This window comes from Myotis yumanensis, unplaced genomic scaffold, assembly GCF_028538775.1.
Source record: "Myotis yumanensis isolate MYYU_CA2020_CCGP unplaced genomic scaffold, mMyoYum1.0.hap1 SCAF_4, whole genome shotgun sequence".
Lineage (NCBI taxonomy): Eukaryota > Metazoa > Chordata > Mammalia > Chiroptera > Vespertilionidae > Myotis > Myotis yumanensis.
In genome coordinates, this window is record NW_027223755.1 from 16,900,449 (window position 1) to 16,922,619 (window position 22,171).

The window sequence follows — 22,171 nt, forward strand, 5'->3', positions numbered from 1 at the left end:
CGCTGGGCAGCAGGAGGACAGAGTTCAAACCCAGGTAGTGTGCCTCCACAACCTTCCCCTCTCAACTACACTCTACGGGGGAGTCCTCAGCCACTGTGAGTGAATGCTAAGTGAGAAAGGGGGTGGGACAGAATCTTAGTATGGCATTCAACTCGCCAAACCTCCCAGCTCTGCAAAAAGAGCAGAGTAAACTTTTAACCTTTTTCCCCTTTCAAAGACAAAATTATCCAGCTTCTATCCCAAGTAAAAATGTAAGGAATGGGCCAAAAAGACTGAATAACATGGGGATCCATTCTGAAAGTGCAGAAATTTAACCTAGATATCACCCTCTCAAAACAGTTTCACAATATAGTAGCTATTTTTTGGAAGCAAGCTAAAACTAACCCAAAGGAAAATACAAGCCATTCCATTCCTTTTCTCTGCTCCAAAGTTAAGAAGCATCACTTCTTCACTCTTTATTTATTTATTTATTTATTTATTTATTTATTTATTGTCTAAAGTTTTACATATGTCTCCTTTTTCCCTGATTGACACCCTCCCCCCCCAGCCATTCCCACCCGGGGCGAGCCCCCACAGCCCCAGTGTCTGTGTCCATTGGTTATGCTACTATGCATGCATACAAGTCCTTTGGTTGCTCTCTAACCCCCGCCCCCACCTCCCCTGCCATTTGTCTCTGGATCTATTTTTGTTCATCAAATTATGTTGATCATTATATCCCATGTATGAGTGAGATCATGTGACATTATCTTTCTCAGACTGGCTTTTTTCACTTAGCATAATGCTCTCCAGTTCCATCCATGCTGTTGCAAATGGTAACTTCTTCACTCTTTAGAGAGTACAAGCCCCAGTCACGTTTTGTGTGGCCCACGCAGTAAAACCCAGAATGTCTGGCCCTGGCGGATAGTTCAGTTGGTTGGAGCATCGTCCCAATGTGCCAAGGTTGCGGTGTCAGTCCCTGGTGAGTGCACATACAAGAATCAACCGATGAATGTGTGAACCAGTGGAACAACAAATCAATGTCTCTCTCTCTCCTCCCTTTCTCTCTCTCTCTCAAATCAGTAATTTTTTTAAGAGTATACTTTAAAACAGTGTTTTGCATTACTTTGAGATAATTCTAAGACATCTACACATCTGGCCTCATCTACGTTAAGGCCTGGAACACTGAGCCTTAATTCTCCCAGATCTGTGAGCTTGTCCATCACAGTCCCCACCAGGCCCTATCGCCCACAAGCTCGCTCATTTCACTTATTTTCCTTACCTGCTGGGCCCTGTGGTCCAGTATTTGCAACTCTTTTACATATTGCCTCATGGATTCTGGGTCTCAATATAGGATTTTAAAAAAATAGTATTTTGTACATAGTGCCTCCATTCAGTGTAAGCTTTTGAAGGGAAGTGTTTCAATTTTTAATGGGCTTGTCGAGCAACGCTCTTAATTAAACTTGGCTCAAATCAAAAAGAAAATGAGTATGTTCTTAAGCCAGTCTTGGACATAATATATTGAATCAAATCTTAATTCTGACCAAATGGCAGAATAAAGCCCTTTTTAAAAGCATGAATTTTAGCCATTCAAGTGAGTAAGTATTCTATTTATAGCTGCCAGGGGTTAAGGCTTCCAACAGCTTTCACCCGCCCCCTTCCCTACCACTAATGCCAGTGCACACACCCATGCATGCATGAGCATGCACACACACACACACACATGAACACACACACACACACACACCATGTCCCCACCTCGATATTGAATTTCAGCCTCCAGCAAGTCAGACTTTTTCCATTAGTTTGGTTTGGGATCATTTCTGAGCTAAAGGCATGCTTCCTGGCTGGCTGCCAACTGAACGCCAGAATGCAAGGAAATTCTGTGTATTCCTCAAAAACAACAACAAAGAAAACCTGATTCTATCTTCCCTTTAGTGTTTGTCAAGTTCACCAAAAAGGATCCTCCATTTCTCACAGCGCTTCCATTCTTTTGTGATTGCTATCCTAACGCAAATACCAAAACTTGCTTGCTTTCCCCAGATATAAAACAAATGACTTTCATATTCAGAATTGAAAGGTGCTAAAAACTCACCAAATAGAAAAGGTACAAGCAGCTCTCAATGTTTTCTCAAAACTCTTGCCAAGTACTTTTAAAAATCCAAACCTTGAGTGATATCATCAATTCTTCTCTGACTAGCAATAGCGCAGGGAGTGGGATACATGGTAGTTTTGCCAGGAAATCCAGGCCACTGTTCATAAATTGTGGGTGAACATTTCACACTATGCTGTCCTGCTTCTCCTCGCCTGGCCACCTGACACTCAAGACGGAACAATTAATTTTAAGTTCTGCCCCGGGAGAATCTCCTCCTTCCCCGGCCTGTCTTGGAGAAATTGCACCTGCAGGGTGGAGACTCCCGCTAAGAACTGTCATCACTGAGACCCCAGGATGGCAACAAGTCAGAGGCGGGGGTGGAGAGGTGTGGGGGGGGGGAGGCCGGGAGGGGGCGGGTCTACCCAGAAGCATGATCACCCTGGGCAGTGGCCTAAGCAGGGGCCACTCTGTGTGATTGGGGTGGGCATGGCCAGGGGACCACCAGATCTGAAGTCAGAACAAAAGTGACCAGTTAGAACCATGATACATCCACGGGTATTAAAGTTCAAAAATAAGGACAGCAACAATGAGAGCTCTAAATACAACAGGCAAAGCCAAGCCTATACCTACTTGGGGTGCACGGGGCAGGGGGTGTTGAGGACGCTGCTGAGGAGGCACCAGCAGAAGGAAGAACCTCCGTCATGGGGGTACTCTGTACCTCAATGTTGAATGTTTTCTATCATTTCAGTGAGGCAAAAAACAAGATACGACACCCATCTATAGCCTGGGCTCCGCACTGGAAGCAGGCACCTGGGGCCACGGACTTGGGCAATAGGAATGTCCGGCAGAGCAACATCTGCCTGATCCCAATATTAGAGCAGCCAGACATCGAGAACTCACCCCTGGGGTCCACTCTGCTGATCCCACCTGCTGGCCACACAGTCACTCTATGTGATTCTGACCTGTGACACCTTCCAAGGAACTTCATGAGCTTCTGCTGGAACACCCTACGAAGCCCGCAGGACCCATTTGTAAAAGAACCAAATGATGGTATCCGTCATCAGTAAGTCTAGGCCAGTGGTCAGCAAACTCATTAGTCAACAGAGCCAAATATCAATAGTACAACGATTGAAATTTCTTTTGAGAACCAAATTTTTTAAACTTAAACTATATAGGTAGGTGCATTGTTCTTAACTTAATTAGCGTACTCCTAAGGCTTAGGAAGAGCCACACTCAAGGGGCCAAAGAGCCGCATGTGGCTCGCGAGCCGCAGTTTGCCGACCACTGGTCTAGGCTATCAGAGAGTAGCCAGCAAAAGAACAAATCACTATGTCTCATCACATCTCAGGAGCAGGGGTGTCCGAGGAAGCCTAAGTGGCCCATCTATGTCACTGTTAATTCTGTAGACCTGTTGCTTTTGCTGAAGCCACTATTTTTGTTTTGTCCACTTGCAATGTTGAGTTTCTAGCCCCAGACAAGTCCTATATTTGAGGGAACCCTAGACAAAACACACCCTCAATCTGGGTACACAAGCCATGAAAATAACCTTGAAACATGATCACTGCCCAGTGTCGGATCATACAGCAGTAAGAAAAGTCCAAACATTTGATAAATCCACAGAAAATCTTGCAGACTGGCAATGCACCTGGCCGGGAGACTCTGATAAGCTCTCGAGACACCAACTCAGAAGAAAAAAATGAACACAGGCTCCAAAGTCACACAAATAACTTGGAATTCCATCTCCCAGCTGTGACTTAACTAGTTACTTAGTCTCTCAAAGCCACAACTGATCAACTCTGTCTGAGATTAACAATAGTTGCTAACATGCAGAGGATTTAATTGCATGATGTATACAAAGGGTTTAGCACAGTAAATGCTACCAGGTAAAAATGTCTCGTTAATATATTATTGCTAGTTTTAGACATTTACAGCATCTGGATAAACCTTAGAGATGTTTCAGGTTCATGGGTTAATCAACAGTACTTCCTCCAAGTCCTCTGGTGCCCCCTCCATGACATCATGGTCTCAGTAAGGCAGGGGTGGGAATCCACTAAGCCTAGATGTTAATTTTAGCAAAGCCTTAGTCTCACACATGCCAGGTCCCTCACAGGTCCCTTCGCACAACTGAATCATGCTGAATTCCACCAACAGCAGTCTTTTAACAGGCAGTGATCTCTAAAGCAAAGGAACCGTTCACCATACTCAGGTTGCTTATTAATCTGAATTAACTGAGTGGGAGAATAAGTACTTGGTGCTGGACCCTTACAAGCTGAATAGCTTGGTCAGAGTGTTCATTGGTGACAGTGTCATCGCCGAAGCCTCATTGCCGACCTATCAAGCCCAGACTTCCATCATGAACCATCTCCAGAGACCTTCCTTCCATGTCAGGGTCAGCTAATGCCCAACAAATTATCCACTTAAATTAACTGTGTCAACAGATAGTGGCACAGACTCTTATTCTAACACAGTGGTTCTCAACCTTCTGGCCCTTTAAATACCGTTCCTCATGTTGTGGCCCAACCATAAAATTATTTTTGTTGCTACTTCATAACTGTAATGTTGCTACTGTTATGAATCGTAATGTAAATATCTGATAGGCAGGATGGTCTTAGGCGACCCCTGTGAAAGGGTCATTCGACCGCTAAAGGGGTCTTGATCCACAGGTTGAGAACCGCTTCTAGGAAGATGTCTCATTTACAGCATCTTACATGTTAAAAAGCAACAAGGTCCAAAGAACATCAGATTAAATTGTTTTCTTCTGTCCTCCTGCTAGAAGGGGGGCGGGGGGGGGGGGGGGGCGCGCGGGTGAGGAGAAACATGGAGAGAACTCACTCCTACTACAATGTACACTTTAAACATCTTACAATTTTCTATGTCAATTATCTCTCAATAAAACTAAAATAATTTAAAAAAAAAAAAAAAAACGCTCGCTCCTAAACCGCGGATTAAATCCAGGAACTTTAAAACAAACCCAACTTAATTTCCCTCCTGCCTGGAGGTTTGGGGAGAGCTGTAAGGGTGTAAACTTCTAAATATCCTCCCAATTATTTTCAGCAAATGAGAGTTCTGCTTGCTGATTCAACAGCCTTAATCAAGCTTTCGGTGATTCATTCCTGTGGCTTGCAAGAAAACAACATGCCAGGTGAAAATTAAGCAGAAAGGAAAAAATCACACCCTTACTCATCCAAACTGAGAGAGGTGGAAAAGAAGAGGTGTGGAGTTTCACTTATGACTGGTTCCAAGAAGCCGCCTCTTGCTTTAATCAAGATCGGTAACCTGAGTGCTTGGTTATTATCAGGGGAGGTCCAGAGAGCAGAGTGCCGATCTTTGATATTGGCCCTCCCTAGCTTCCTTCCGTCTCAGAAACACGTATCGGTTTCCTGGTGTTCTATGACACAATTTGTCCAATTGTCTATTTCCTTGCTGTTTTAGGATCAAGTGCAAGCTCACAGTTAAGGAAGCCTGGAAAAACATAACTTTATATCTCACTATATAAATATACATTTTTATACCTGATAACTATATTTATTTTTCACTAAATACTACAGAAATCGATTTTGGAATAAATATAACTAACAATAGCCCTAGCCAGTTTGGCTCAGTGGATAGAGCGTTGGCCTGCAAACTGAAAGATCCCAGGTTCGATTCCGGTCAAGGGCACATGCCTGGGTTGTAGGTTCAATCCCCAGTGGGGGACTTGCAGGAGGCAGCCGATCAATGATTCTCTCTCATCATGGATGTTTCTATCGCTCTCTTCCTCTTCCTTCCTCTCTGAAATCAATAAAAATATATTTTAAAAATATATATATATCTAACATATCTATAGATCTAAATATATAGTATAGGTAAGCTATAAAATATAATTCCGATATTAATTTTTAAAATCAGATGAATGTATCATACGCACACACATGTGCATACATACCTCTAAAAAGTACACTACAGGAAGAATCTTGGCGCTGTTGGCATTTGGACTGAATCAATCTGTGCTGTGGGGAGCTGTCCTGTGCATCTGAGGATGGTTAGCAGCATCCCTCTATGCTGCTAGCACCCTCCCCACATGGGTGGTAACAACCAAAAATGTCTCCAGACATCACTAAATATCCTCAGGGAGGCAAAATTGCCCCAAGCTGAGAACCACTATCTACACTAATAAAAGAGAAACATGGTAATTAGCATACAACCGCTACCCTTCCCATTGGCTAATCAGCATATCCTTAGGCAAATTAACTGTCAGCCAAGATGGCGGCCGGCAGCCATGCACTGAAGGGAACAGGGAGGCTTGCTTGCTCCAGTGATGGCGAACTCCAACATTCCCCGCCTGACTTGCCGGCCTCTCAGCTGCAACTCTAAGCAACTATGTTGCAAATATAGAAGCTAAACAAAACCCCAGAAACCGGCTTTCAGTCAGCCGGGCTTCAGCCAGCTGGACCGCAACATTGTATCAAATACAGAAGGTAAAGGCCAGAAACCTGTTTTCAGCAGCCAAGGCCTCAGAGCTAAAGCTGGCCCAGAATAGAAAAAAAGAAAAAAAGGAGCAGTTGGGAGCTTCAGTCACCCGCCAGCCTGAAAACAGCCCTCAGCCTGATCCAGGACACCCTTCAGGGCAAACCAGCTGGCCCCCACCCGTGCACCAGGCCTCTATCCTATATAGTAAAAGGGTAATATGCCTCCCGGCACCGGGATCAGCGGAGCAGCAAGGCTCCCGGCACCGGGATGAGCGTGACAGGGGGCAGCGCCCAAACCCCCTGATCGCCCTGCAGCTCTGTGAGTGACAGGGGGCAGGGCCACAACCTCCCTATCTGCCCTGCTCTGTTCGTGACAGGGGAAGGTGCCCCAACCCCCTGATTGGCCCTGCTCTGTGAGTGACAGGGGGCAGCGCCCCAAACCCCTGATCGGCCCTGCTCTGTGTGTGACAGGGGGTGGCGCCGCAACCTCCCCATCGACACTGCCTTGAGTGTGATAGGGGGCGGTGCCCCAACCTCCCTGATGGGCCCTGCTCTGTGAGTGATAGGGGGCAGCGCCCCAACCCCCTGATTGTCCCTGCTCTGTGAGTGACAGGGGGCAGCGCCCCAACCCCCTGATCGGCCCTGCTCTGTGACAGGGGGCGGTACCCCAACCCCCCAATCGGCCCTACCCTGAGTGTGACTGAGAGTGGCATCGCAACCTCCCGATCCGCCCTGCTCTGTGCATGACGGGGGTGGCGCCCCAACTCCCCAATCAGCCCTGCTCTGAGCCTGACCAGGACCTGCACCTAGGGATTGGGCGTGCCCTCTGCCACCCGGGAGCAGGCCTAAGCCAGCAGGTCGTTATCTCCCGAGGGGTCCCAGACTGCGAGAGGGCACAGGCCAGGCTGGGGGACCCCCCCCCCCCCCCCAGTGCACAAATTTTTGTGCACCGGGCCTCTAGTTCTATATAAAACATAATTCTAATTCCATTCCTAAAGATCTGCCCAGCCCTTACCAACATCCAGACTGCACACTTGATGACAAAGAACACACCTGCTGATACAACCACGCCAGACTCTTCTTTGTAAACTACAGAATCTGTCTTTGTTAGAAATGAAAAACATTAGCAGCTACCATATCACCATCTTAACTAAATTATAGCTTTGGAAAGTTGATTTAAATGTAAACCACTAATTACTTTTTAAATTTCTCACCTCACTTGAAGGAAGGTCAATCTCCCAAATAGTTTCTTAAAATTTTATTGCTTGCTATGAACCTAAAACTCCTCTAAAAAAAAACCCCTGTAAAAGAAAATGTATCCCTGAACGGGAATGAAGCAGCACATTTCTCCATCTTTGCTGAGGAAGATATGAATAGCACAAATGCCCACATCTGTGATGAGGGCCGCTGACATCCACAAGGCAGACAGCAGCTGTCAGCTCTGCAGATGACAAGCAAGATTCACAAAACTGCCCACAGACTCCAAAGCAAACATGCCTCTTGAGGCATCACTTCATGGGAAGCTGGGGGTTGTCAGAAACAGACAAAAGCCATGACAAATGACTTAGGAAATCTAGTGTGACCTTCGCCTTCAGTAGAGACGCTCCCCAGAAACCTATAAAAGTTTCACTGAGCCCTAGCCGGTTTTGCTCAGTGGGTAGAGCGTCGGCCTGGGGACTGAAGAGTCCCAGGTTTGATTCCGGTCAAGGGCATGTGCCTTGGTTGCAGGCACATCCCCAGTAGGGGGTGTGCAGGAGGCAGCTGATCAATGTTTCTCTCTCATGGATGTTTCTAACTCTCTATTCCCTCTCCCTTCCTCTCTGTAGAAAATCAATAAAATTATAATTAAAAAATTAAAAAAATTTTTTCCATTGAAACTAGTCTTTGAATCTTCTTCCCAAACAGTGTTCACCTATAAGTGTTCACTTGCTGCCATCACATTACCAATCAGAGAACTGTGTTTTCACTTTGATGGATTACAGGAAAATTTCTATTTCTTACTCCAGTTGCTGGCACAAACGGGTAATTCTTCCCCGCTTGTATCATATGACTTTGGAGAAGCAAATATGTATTCCAAAAGATCTCCACACAGATGTTATCCATATCTCCTTCTATCTACAAGACCCACTACCAGCACCTCCACATGAATCCAAGTTCCATCTTTGGGTCCAAATCCTGGTTCCACCACTTCCCAGCTGTGTGAACTTGGGAAAATTACTTAACTTCTAAGACTCTGTATATCTCCTATGTAAAATGCAAAGGAGAATGGTACCAACCTCATTAAGACTGTTGGAGAGATTAAATAAATTAAACCACATAAAAAATTTAACACAGACCCAGGCCATGGTAAGTGATCAATAAAATTAAACCAGTTAAAAGAAAGTGCAGGGGACATGAAGGCTGAACAACAACAACAAAACCCTGGTTAAGCCCCAAGGCTGAGTTTCTTTTTAAAAAAATATATTTGTATTGATTTCAGAGAGGAAGGAAGAGGGAGACAGAGACAGAAACATCAATGATGAAAGAGAATCACTGATCGGCTGCCTCCTGCAAGCCCCACACTGGGGATCGAGCCTGCAACCTGGGCATGTGCCCTGACTGGGAATTGAACCATGACCTCCTGGTTCATAGGTCGATGCTCAACCACTGAGCCACACCTGCCGGATCTGAGTTCCATTTATTCAATCTGTTACCAAAGTCCCTCAGGATATCAAATCCTAATGATACATCATATTTCCTCCTTGGACAAATAAACCATTGACTTGACTTAGAGAACACTACTAGAATAAATATTTTTTCTTTAAAAGGTAATTTTGTCCTCAGTAAGGTAAAGATAGGATATATACCCTTATAAAAATGAATGAATGAATGAATGAATGAATAAATAAATAAATAAATAAATAAAAATGAGCTTCCAGAATTCTGCTTTCCTGGAGGGAATAGCTCTTCAACTTCATCAAACATTTTATAATAACTTGAAAGAAAACCCTCCTGTGGCCTTTAGCTCTTCTGAGGATAGGCCATTTCCTGTCTCATATGCACATGCCAACTCTAAAGATTACCAGTTAGGGATCTGGTGGAGGTTTACGAGCCTGTGGGGATTGTAAGAGACTTAAAAGACACAACCCTCAGTTATATTTCTGACCCCATCATCTGTGGCAGATTTTCGGTAAAGTAACCCAGTTCTCTGTGCCTCCGGGTAAAAGGAATCTACTTGGTATCGCAGAAATAACAGGAGCATAAAGATTGAGCTCCAGCCCTCTTAGAGCTCTCTGAACTCCTTGAGAGAGGTTGTCCACTTACGAAGCACACTTTCTGAGCACACCATACAATCCGCAGAAGAGCAGGTTTTGCTCTTCATTTTTACTCTTAGAATTGATGACTCATATTTTAATTTTTTAAATAAAATACTGGGAAATAATTATGACGGAGAGTCAGATGTCCAAATTACCCTTCACAACTTAGGCAAAACAGCCCCTGACTGGCTTACACTCCAAAATATGATAGAATCCACTCATCCTACTTTCACAACCAAGAGTTCATTTTATCCAGTTTTTTCTTCTTATGTTAACTTTGAAAAACAAGAGATTCCATATTTAAAATATTTGTAGGAAAGACACAGGCTTTTGTGAAGAGAACCTTAAGTGAGCATGGTTTTAGGACCTAAAACAGAGTAAGCTAACCTACCAGATCTGCACAAAGGCAAGAAGGAAACTGTTATGGCTGAAAAATACCACGTTACCAAGAGGAACATCCAAGAATTCCGGTGGTTCTCAAGGGCTGAAAAAATTAAGGTCAGAATTTACAGTCTGCACCTGACTTTATATTTTTGAAGTTGAACTTGGCACCTATTCTTGAGAGAATCCCTGGAGAATGAAAATCTTTGGAAATGCAGTACCTACAATTCACAAGGCAGTATTCTGATGAGCCCCTCCTATACAAGGCAAAAATGTGTAAAAGTGTGGGGAGGCTGCGAACTTTTATCTTCTTAAAAAATCTGAAAGCAGTTCAGAAATAGTGCCTACTGAAGACTCCACTTCTGACAGCAAACAACAACACATCTACTAGATGTGGAAAATGCCCACAGGCAACTTGGCCTTGGTAAGATACTTGGTTTCCAAAGAGAGACTCCAAGGGCAGCAATGGAAGAATTAGGAAAGATCACCAAGAAAAAACAAGTGCCATTAGAGACCAAGGCTGAGACAATCTACAGTCTCTTATTCTCAATTACTATGTATGGATTGGAAAACTGGACAGTGAAGAAGGCTGATAGGAAAAACATTGATTCTCTTAAAATATGGGATTGAAGAGAGCTCTACAGATACCCTGGTTGACCAGCAAGACCAACAAGGGGGTCCCCTCAATTAAATTAAGCCCAAAATATAGCTGGAGTCAAAAATGACAAACTGAAGCTGTCCTACTTTGGCAAGTCATGACAATGCAGGGTTCTTTGGAAAACACAACAATGCTGGGGAAAAATAGAAAGCATCAGGAAAAGAGGAAGACCAGGTATGAAATGGATTAACTCCATTTAATTATAACAAGAAAAAGGTAGCAAGATCAGGGACCCAGGGTGGTGACAGACAGAGCCTAGTAGGTTGGCACAGAAATTGGCTATATGTGTGAGGGTAGTACAGACAATGTCCCAGGACTGGGGTGTCGGGATGGCCCAGTCCCTGGCTGATCAAGTGGGGGGAGGCTATTGCTTCTCACACCTCCCACAGGGTGACCCCCTCACTATTACCACTACCATACACCTGACTCAAGTCAGGGCACTTTCAGTGGCCTTACAAGTCCTAGAAATCAAATCCCCTTTCCATTCAGTCCTGCTGAGATACTGATGGATGACAGGAATACCTTTTTTTAAAAATTGATTTGAGAGGAAGGGAGGGAGGGAGGGAGGAACATCAGTGTGAGAAAGAAACATCGATTGGTTGCCTCTTGCATGTGCCCCAACCGGGATCAAACCTGCCACCTTTTGGTGTATGGATCAACGCTCCAGCCAACTGAGCCACGCCGGCCAAGTCAGGAATAGCTTGTTGCATTAGCGTTCAGTGGCCGGGAAGTCTTGGCTCTAGCAAACTCCAGCATCCATTTACTCACCCGGCTAGGCCACATAAGGCTGTAACATGTTAGGATGTGACATCGACAGAATTAACCATGCAAAAGTCATTCCGTTTCATGAAGTTTCTGTTTCAGGAAAAGAGACCAGGAATCGGAATCTGCTAGGTGGCACCATGATGAGCAAGAGTTTGAATGCACCAGGTCTGAGTGAATCTACCTCACAAGACTTGAGAATGGTGTCACAGATCAGAAAATTCTTAGACAACAGCATTTCAATTTACTACAAGGAGCAAATAAGGAGGGCCAGCGAATCTGGGGTATTAACAACCATGGGACAAAATGAGTACTTTATTATGCAAATGATTGTTAGCCTCAGAATGATAATGGATGTTAGCAACAGGTATTAAATGAATACCAGAATAATGAAGCTCTACTGGCAATTAAATGGAACAGACTGTCCATGCACACAACATGGGTGGGTCTCAAGGGTACTGAGTGGGAAGTCCCATCTCAGAAGGTTTACATACTGTCTGATTCATTTACATAACACTCACAAATGACAAGCTCACAGAGAACAGATTAGCAGTGAATAGAGACTGAGGGGAGGGGATATTTCTCATGGGTTAGCACAAAGCATGGAGCGTTCCGTATTAGGATCGTGCTGGTGGTTACACAAACCTATATATGTGAAAACACTGAAGTGTGTGAAAAACAGGTGAAATCTAAACGAGGTGTGAGGGCTGTACCAATGTCAATGTCCTGGTTTTGATACTGTACTACTGTTATATAAGATGTCACCACCGAGGAAGCCAGGTGACAGGTACACAGGACTGTGCTGTACTATTCTGGCAACTGCTGAGCCTATTATTAAAAAAAAAAAAAAAAAAAGCATCCCAGAATAAAACTGAAATAAATACCTGGGGGAGAGTGCAGGAGATATAACTTAGTTCAAGATGTTCTCAACTTTCAGAGAACACGACCTTCTAGAGAGCAACTGTCAGTCTCATCACTCTGTACAGTATAATACACATTTCTCTAATGCTCTGGAGAGAGGATCTGAAAGGGAACTTAGGGAGTGAGAAAGCCGTGGACAGAGGGTACAACCGGATACGGGTATTCTAACCAGACCCAACACCTTAACCCATGACTTGGATGATAAACAATGATTTAGAGTTTGGATTACTAGTGAGACCCAAATTTAATGTATGGCCATAAAAGTATGGACACAGCACAGCGATTCTCAACTGGAGCCACTTTGCGCCCCCTCCCCCCCCCCCCCCCCCCCAGGGGACATGTGCAATGGCTGAAAATGTCAACAGTGACGAGGTTGAGAAGGCCGAGAAAGAGGGCACACTTACCCACATCTGCAAATCTGAGGCTGAAAACTACCGGAGGGCTGAATACCCTGGCCCTGAGCCCAATCATTAAAAGAACAAAATGGGGGAGGAAATAAACAGAGGCAAGGCTGCATGAAATGACAACATCGTAGAAGATGCAGTGCTTTGCACCTAGCACTCAACACTTTTATTTCAAAGTTCATGGAAATACTTCCCGGGGGTAATTAGTAAGAATAATAAGCCTTCAAGTCAAACATACACACACACACACAGACCAGTGCTGCATGTCACCCAAATCCCTACAATTAAAACAACCACCCCATAACTACTGTGGCCCAGGGCTAACTCCCAAGGATACTTAACAATGCAAAGGAATGAGAAGTAAAAGAAAAACCCATACAAACAATACCCTAAACCAGTGGTTCTCAACCTGTGGGTCGCGACCCCTTTGGCGGTCGAATGACCCTTTCACAGGGGTCGCCTAAGACCATCCTGCATAGCAGATATTTACATTACGATTCATAACAGTAGCAACATTGCAGTTATTAAGTAGCAACGAAAATAATTTTATGGTTGGGTCACATGAGGAACTGTATTTAAGGGGCCAGAAGGTTGAGAACCACTGCCCTAAACAAATGGTCAATGATTCCCATGCAGCCCAAGGCTGCATCCCTTGTGTGTGCCTTGGTCTTAAATGAACATTAGCAACCACACTGGGGTTTTCTGGGGGCCATACATGAATCACCAGCCCTGCTATTAACTGAGAAGAATGCCTCTCTCCTCCACCCAGACTTAAAGAAGAACCTGACAGTGGCCACGGAAATCGAGTACTCGACGTTAATATCCTCTGTTCAGCCATGCATGTCACTAACAAGAAGTTACAAAATCCCTCTTATCATAAGTACATCATGACTGAGTGTTTGGGCTGTGCCTGCAGTAAGCTGCACAGGCACATCTCATAAAACTTTTTGCGCCAAATGATAAGTAAAAATGTGCAAAATCCTTTGATGAAACATCTCTCATTTGATGAAAATGGTATTCTCAAGAAATAATCAGACAAGCATGCAATGATACAGGAACAAAAATGTTTTTGTGATTCCTTCTATAAAAGCAAACAACGAGAAACAACCTAAAATGGTCCTATAAATGATACATGCCCAGGAGAAATGGGCAGGGCCACTCTTAGAACCGGTCACCTAGGACCCCTGCCTTGGGCTGTAGGCTTTACAGTGCCCTGTACATAACAAAGGCACACAAAAAAGTTACCAACAGTTCCTCAAAGAGCTAATCATGGTCTTGGGTGAAAAATATTATTAATTTCAAACTTGTAGTAAGTGGCAGTAATTTGATATGAATTATTATTTTCCACTAATAATATTAGCAAAATCTTCCCCCAACCCCAAACAGAATGAATTTAGCCATTTTACTTTAAAAATGTGTTTAGAGAAAAATTTCCTCAATCAAAAAGGAACAATTGTGAAACATGCAACAAAACTGATAATTCAAGACAATACTTAAAAATCAGATTAAGGAAATAAAAATATTTGTATGACTAGAAAGGGAAAAAATTTACACACACATAATCCCCAATCATTTTTATGTACACTATTTCATGGCCAAGGTGCATTAAGGAATAGTCTCATCTGAAAACAGATTTTTAATGAATTAACTTCTGTGTTCAGTTTTCTTTATAATATGCAGAGCATTGAAAACTCTGAAAAACAACTTAAGAAATATTTAATGGACCTAAATATAGTTTTAAGAAATGGTATGTCTCAGTGGTTGAGTCCCAACCTATGAACCAGGAGGTCACGGTTTGCTTCCTGGGTTGAGGGCTTGGTCCCCAGTGGGGGGTGGGCAGGAGGCTCTGGAAAGGAGCCGGAATCTGTACTCAAAAGAGGAGATTCCATCAGAAAATGTAAAGGAGGACTACTCCAATAACTGAGCAGTAGAATTGGGGAGAAAAATTAGTCTTCCAACCCGTTCTTTTAATAAAATTAACACTTCTTAAAAACCCAGCTTTCTAAGTGCCTTCTTTTACAATCTCCCTACCATCCTCAGGAGGTTGGGGCCAGCGGCCTTAGAAGTCACATTTTACAAAGAAACAGAAGATACTTGTCTTTCCTAAGTCAAAAACAAACCAAATAAAAATTAGTGGCATGTTCAAAAGCTGATTCACAATTTCCTGCTGGGTTTGCAATGTTTCTGGGGTGTGGATCACTTGTTTTCCCAAACTCCCATGCTGTTTCCAACTCAAAAATCACTTACTAAGTGCCTACTGTATATGGCACTTTGGCTAAGGACACCAACAGGAGAGAAAAGCATGGCCAGGCTGTGAAGAACACAGAGGCTCTGATGACTGTGTGTCTGAGTTCAAATCCGGACTGTCATTTTCTAGCTGTGTGACACTGGGTCAATGACTGAACCTCTCTGTTCCTCACTATCCTTATGCATACAGTTGCTAAATGGATTAAATGAGGTATTGAATGTAAAGTGCTCAGGAACTTGCAGGGTACATAGAGAGCACTCAGTAAACGTTAGCCTTATTTATCATTGTCTTCAAAGAATTGTAAAAAGCTTTGTAATTAATAAAAAAGATTATGAGCATCTCCCCTCCCATCATAAAAAAAAAATCTGTACTTGAGGGGAAAGTAGAGGCTATCCAAGGCTAGAATCCCATCCTTAAGGACCTTCCAGTGCAAACGAGGTGATACAATCTGTCAATGGGATATTGAACCTCTCAAGGCTGTTTACTCACTTGAGAGGGGGTGGGGTGGGGAAAGGTATGTAAAGCCTCTGAGGACAGGAGTAAATTCCTAAGATGACCAGGACGGAAAGGCAGAGCCAAGGTCAGAGGAAAGAGAGGTAGGGGTCAGGTGAACTAGACCTGTCAGAGGCGGTTTCAAAAGGGAGCTGGGCAGGCAGGCCATCTGATCGGCAGCGAGGGCGGCCTGCACAGAGGTGCGGGCAGGGCTGGTCAGGGAGGCTCTGGAGCCCAATGCAGGCAGGGATGAATGAAGACAGTTGCAAGGTCAGAAAGGCCTGGAAAACCAGACTCGGGAACGTGAACTTGATTTTGTAAGCAATCCAGAGACGCTTTAAGACAGAATTCTGGAAATGCAAACTCTGTGTTGTACAGGGTGTACAGGCTGAAAGGGAGCAGATTAACAAATGCAATCCAGCACCACAAACCATACCTGGGAAAGCTCTAAGGCCGAGCTTTCCCTGCGCCTGTGAGTGCTGGGATTCACTCACCACCGACAGCCGCCCGTGCTTCATGTCTCAGTTACAATAACTAAACTCTTATTATTACTCACCCACCTACCCCGTGCCAAGAGATGTAAATCTTATCTTGAATTCCATGCAAGGTCAACACGATTATGCCCACTTACAGACCAGAGAAATCAAGGCCAGAAAGCTCAGGTAACCTGGCCAAGCTCGCACAGGGGGGAGGGGTACAGGGGGCTCCCACAGGCCACATCTTTTCTACTTTTGGGATGGGGTGCTTTTCCCTCCGCCAGGGGCCTTCCGGCATGAGGAAGTCTTGCCAAGATTAATCTAGACTTCACGGGTTACTCATTCTTGAAATGTTCCCTGCAAATTAATGACATGAAAATGTTACGTAGCAATTACCCTGAAAGCAAAATTTTGAAAACCCATTAACCAAAAGGTAGCCTCGCCTACAAATCTCAACAGAAGAGCACCTCCCAGGCTCGTGTCCTTACAGGTGACCCCACTTAAAGCCAGCAGAGCTGGAAAAGCAAACACTCTGCTTGCTCCCTTCAGCGCTCGGGTTGATAGGAAGGCCCTGCCTAGGCTGGTTTGTGCCTGATTTTGTAGAGGCCACATGATAGGCGGGGAGCAGCCCTTCCCGCAGCCCTGGCCAGGGAGATCAGGGCTCCCTGCTGGCAACAACTGTCTTGCTCGCAGCTGCTCCCGGGGCTTTGCTGTTCCCAATGTGACAGGGGCCAAAAAATGTACTTGACAATAGAAGTCACTGAGGGTGTGCAAAAAAGGCAAGACACTGTAACTCCTTGTGAGAAAAGGCACATGCTCTGATTCTATTATACAGTCGTCAAAAGGGTGGGCTTCAGGATTTGGTGAGGCAAGGCAGTCCTCAGCACTTCCCTTTAGCCTGGGAGAGATGATTTGAGGGGAGGGAAGGAGCTGCCAAAAATAACAGTCTTCATTTTTTTTTTTAACCAAAACAAGAAATATCAATAAGCTCTAAAACCAAACAAAATAAAATGCTATGAAAAAATAGGCCCAAACACTCTTAGCACCTTAAAAAGCTCGTTAAACAACCCCAGGTAACAACCAAACCCAAACTGAGTGTTCAGGAGGAAAAAGGCGTTTCCACTGAACCTCTTGCGAGTTGAGTTTGTTCCAACCTGGAGTGAACCAGGCTGTAAGAAATACATAGTGGAAAACATTCTAGTTGTACCTAACAATTTATCCCTTAAAACATTCATACCTGCTTCCTGTATCTGGATGTCTCAGTACGTTTGTGTACATTTTACATATTTATTCTGAAAAACCAAAGCGTTTGTATGTCCCATTAATAATCCTCAAAAGAGCTTTTGCTTGAACAGCCATTGTGCCACTCCTATCCCTAGAATGGAAAACAGAAAAGTCAAGCTCATGTATGAGTTCAACTGGTAGGTGCTTACTGGCCTTCCAGTGTTCTCAGCACTGTACTTGGCCCTGGGGACATGGAAACAGCGTCCACTTCAAAATATCAACAACACATTTGCACAGTCGTCTGGCCACTGTGCTGGTTGAGACTTTTCTGCTATTTTTTTTAATTGCTTTGATTACAGACATAGCAAAACCTAGTTGCTGCCTAAAGTAAGCTTTTTAACAACTTACCTCCAAATGCTAAAGAAAACACACCTAGTTTTCCCAGAAGTGTACACACAATTTACTTGAGAGTAGCCATAAATATCTAAAGGCAGACCATGAAGAAACAAACTCTATTAGGGAGTGTGGGGTGCTCAGTTTCTCCAATCCCAGGGTACACTTTGATGTCAGTAGCCATCAGCTGAGAGGCACAAGCCTCACAAGTGTCCTGCTGACCTGGCCGGCAGGAAGATAGGTGTCTGCTGCTACTTACAGCAGAAACTCCAAGGCAAGAGGGCTGTGCATGCAACATGCACGAGAATTCATTCCACGAGGCAACTGCTTCGTGGGTACAGCTCAGTGGTTCTCAAGTGGCGGTGATTTTGCTCCCCATAGCTCATTTGGCAATGTCTGCAGACATTTTAATTGTCACAACTTGGGGGCTCTACTAGCATCTAGAGGCCAGGGATGCTGCTCAACACCCTTACAAGGCACAGAACAGTCCCCCTAAAACAAAGAATGAACCGGCCCAAAATGACACTGGTACCCAGTTTGAGAAACCCTGGCCCTCCTCTGAGTAACAGCTGCAAGTCCCAGGTAACTCCTATTTCCTTATTCTTTGGCCAGTCATACATGAAGCCAATACCTATAACATTTCCTTCAACGTTTTGTTCTCAACCGTTAGCATTAGCTTCAAATTGTTGTCCGACAAGCAACAAGTCATTATGCCCAAATCGCAATGGGAAAAATTACCAAAGAACAGGACACCACTTAGTGATAAGGAGGCCCTCCAATTTTGCTGTCCTTGGAAATATCACTTCCACACTTATGGTTTCTACTCACACAAGACATAGCAAGATTTTCTTCACTGGACAGTTTAACAAAAGGAGGCTCTGTTATAAAACACTAAACAGAGAGACTATGTTAGGAGTTTGTTTTCAATTAATACAGCAATGTGTGGCCACCCTCATTGGCCCTGCTGGCCTCCACCTCAGGGGCAGAACATTGGAGGCTGATTAGAAATACACCACCAAATTAAAAATATAATTTCAAATAAATGAAAATATCCTCAAAATGAACATTTCCACCAGCAACAGAGGGGAAAGGCTCTGGATTCTACAGCAAGCTCTTCATCCTTGGGCAAGTGACTTAATCTTTGACTTAAAATGCTTCGACTAGGAAATGAAGGGGATGGATGATCACTAAAAGACAACTTCACTATTATATCATTGAACTAAAATCCAACAACCAGGTTACCTTACACTGAACCAAGGTATGGTGTAAGGAAAAAGTTTTTCAACCAGAAAATGTGAGAGGCATCTGTCCCACGTTACCCTGAAGTTCCCCCCACTTGCACTAGGGGGCAGAGTTCTTCCCAAGGGGAGGCCACAGACCCCCTGTGGTCCAGACAGGCTTCATGGAGACCAGGATCCCAAAAAACTCAACACAAATTCTATGTCCCATCCTATCTCCTAAGGGACCCAGAATACACAAAAGCAAAATAAAGCCAATAAAAGTTAAGAATTAGTGTCCTGCAGGCATAGCCTAGGTTTTCTAACAGATAAAAGCCCACTGGTCTTTCACCATGGCTTAATCTGCAATCCTGCAAAAAGTTCTCGTGCCTTCTTGCAGGCATGAAATTCTACGGATCAGAAAATGCTACAGTCTCACATTTACAGATTTCATTCTTTAAAAACAGGTAAAAATACATATTAATGGGTGATTAATTCCTTTCCAGCCCACATCTCAGAGAGAATATGGGTATCACATGTGAGATGCCACTATGAAAAAAACTGGGTATTACTATTGCACAGGAATACATTTATCACTTTGGCCATTATAAATAGTTGTCTAAGTGGGCATCCCGAAAGCAGAATGACTTGAAATATTATATCCAATTAAGTCTGAAAAAGCAAGTTGGGGAGCACAGATGCAACCCCTCACCAATCTAATTGGCAGGAACATTCCAAAACTGTCCTGGCTTCACAAAACACCCCCTGGCTCTCAATGAAAGTCACATCTGACTCCCTGAAGTCAACTAAGTTAACGTCGAGCCACTTCAAACCTCAAACTTAAACAGAACTCATTAAATAAACACAGCCAAGAAAGGAAAGGGAGCCAGGAAACTACAGTAACTCTGGACCCCAGGGGGAGAGAAAGGGGAGAGGGGTCTCCAGTCAAGGATTCCAAGTCACTGTGGTGTCCCGCCCTCAAGGAACCTAAAAGGGGCATCGGTTTAACCTTTTTAAATAGCCATTGTTTGCCCTAAACGAGTTTCTTTACATTCAAATTCAAAATCTGCCCAGGGCAGTCCGCACAGATACCTGATCTTTTGATCTCACCATCTGGAAGGATCTCCAACCCTACTGAGCGCTTCTCGGGGAGAACTACAGGTCCCACACCAAAGGTCCAGCGGGCAGAGAACACGGTGAACGATTAAACGCGCCTTTCCCGCTCACACTCCATCACAGCCGGCTCCCCTGGAAGTGCGTGCACCCCTCGCACAGGAAGCCGGCTCGTTTTGCAAAGGAAATACCAGACCTTTCTTGGAGAAAGGCACGTCCCGGTGGAACATTTTACTGGGCTTCCTGCACCCAGGTAGTCGGGCAAGCAGAAGTCCTGGCCAGGCCCGGGCGCCCGCCGCCTCACCTCCCGCGCCGGCCGCGGGGACACCGGTGAGCCGGCTACCCACGCAGAAGGAAGCTCACCTTCGCTACCTCCCGGGGCAAAGGGGAAGCGCGGGGCCAAGCAAAACCTGCCCCGGCTTACTCATCCCGAGGCTCCCCCGGGGGGTGAGGGGGTGATTTCAGGCGATTCGCGGGAAGTTTAGCCCTCCACGGCTTAGGGAAAGGTACCGGGCGGGCGCCCGGCGCGGTGGGCAGACCCCTCCTCCGGGGCACCGAGGCCAGGTAGGGGCAGGAAGGGAGCCCGCGCGGGGCGGCGAGCGCACTCACCTCGGGGAAGAAGTTGTCCATTGTTCCAGCGCGTTCCCCGACTTGCCCGAGTCGGGCGTCCAGCTCGAAGAAGTCAGCCCAGCGGAAGGTCCGGGGAAGGAACCATGCATGTCACGGCGCGACTCCCAGGAACTCGAGCCCTAGGGGCTCTCCCGTGGCCATCGCCTGAACCCCGGCTCGTCTTTCGCACCTTTTGTTTGCCCAGACCCAATTCTTGAACTCCTCCGTCCCCAACGCAGCCTTTGTCTCCTCTTCCTCCAAGTTCTTCACTTCTGGGCGCAGCGCACGCGAGCGGAGAACAGCTGGTGGTACATTCTTCCCCGGGGCTAGGGAGGGCGGCGGGGGGCTGGGGAGCGCTCCCCCTCCCTCTGAGCTGGGGCCCGAGGCGCTGGGCGCCGGCACCGGGACAGCGGCTACAGGGCGAGCCCGGAGTCGTTCTCCCAGTGCGAGCGCCGCCGCAGTAAGTATTCGGGCGCCGCGGCTCAGCCGGCTCAGCGAGGCTCGGGGACTTGCAGACCGGAGCACACGCCCCGCCCCGATCCGCTCGCCAGGCCACGCCCACCCGCCCGCGTCGCCCCGCCCCCCTCCAGGAGCCCAGCCCGGAGCCCACCCCGCCCCGCGCTTCCGCAGGGTCCCGAGCAGCCCGGCGGCGCGCCCCGCCCCACCTACCACCCAGGCCCCGCCCACTCCGCGCCGGGGCTGCTCCAGGCTCTGCGGCGGGCGGGGAAGGCGGGTTCCAAGTGGCTCCACTCCTGTCCCCGCCTCCCCAACCTAAAGGCTGGCGGGGGAGTTGACTCTTCGCTCTGGTGATAGAAACCAAATAGTCACCGGGGAGGAGGGGTTGAGAGATTCTTTTGTGCCTTTGATCTCCAGCAGACCCTGGAACCCGCTCAACACGGATCTCATTAATGCAGCTCGGCAGAGGAGCGACCCCGGGAAGGAAGCGCGGTCCGCGGAGCGGCCCCGGCTGTTGGGTCAGATCAAAGCGGTGAACTGAGGCTCATCAGAATTTCTGGAAGCTGCTTTCCCGTCTTGAGTTTCTCTCCTGCGGTCAGGCGAACAGACGTTTTCCTAGCCGCGGGGGGGAAGCAGTTTTGTAAACTGGAAGAGGGCGTGGCCAATTGCACCTTAAAAAACGTAACCTTGTTCTGGGACCTAAAGGAAACAGAGATCAGAAAGTCGGGTGGATAAAGCATCAAGCCCACCAGGTACGGCCGGAGTCCTGGTTTCCTCTATGGCAGGTCCTCAAACTTTAGCCTGCACAGGACTCACTTGGGAAATTTGTTAAAATGCAGGTTGGCGTTCAGTGGGGCGAGCGCTGACCATCTGCGTTTCTAACAGGACCTCAGAGGGTGGCACCTGGATCTGTGCAGATCTGCACACTGAAGCCTGTCTGTCACAGGTAGAGAAATGCAGAACCGGGGTTTAGAAACTTTTGTAACGATTTTAAAATGCCAC

The 22,171-nt window shown here is 45.9% G+C and overlaps 1 protein-coding gene across 1 annotated transcript in view; it reads right to left on the reverse strand.

Moving 5' to 3' along the window:
* The window catches only part of MYO10 (myosin X), a 203,966-nt gene extending 182,783 nt beyond the window's left edge, over nucleotides 1-21,183 (reverse strand). Inside the window, exon 1 of the mRNA XM_070411924.1 lies at nucleotides 20,714-21,183. Coding sequence (XP_070268025.1) covers nucleotides 20,714-20,734 — 21 coding nt within the window. The 5' untranslated portion in view covers nucleotides 20,735-21,183. The remainder of the gene's footprint in view (nucleotides 1-20,713) is intronic.
* Nucleotides 21,184-22,171: the final 988 nt, after the last annotated feature.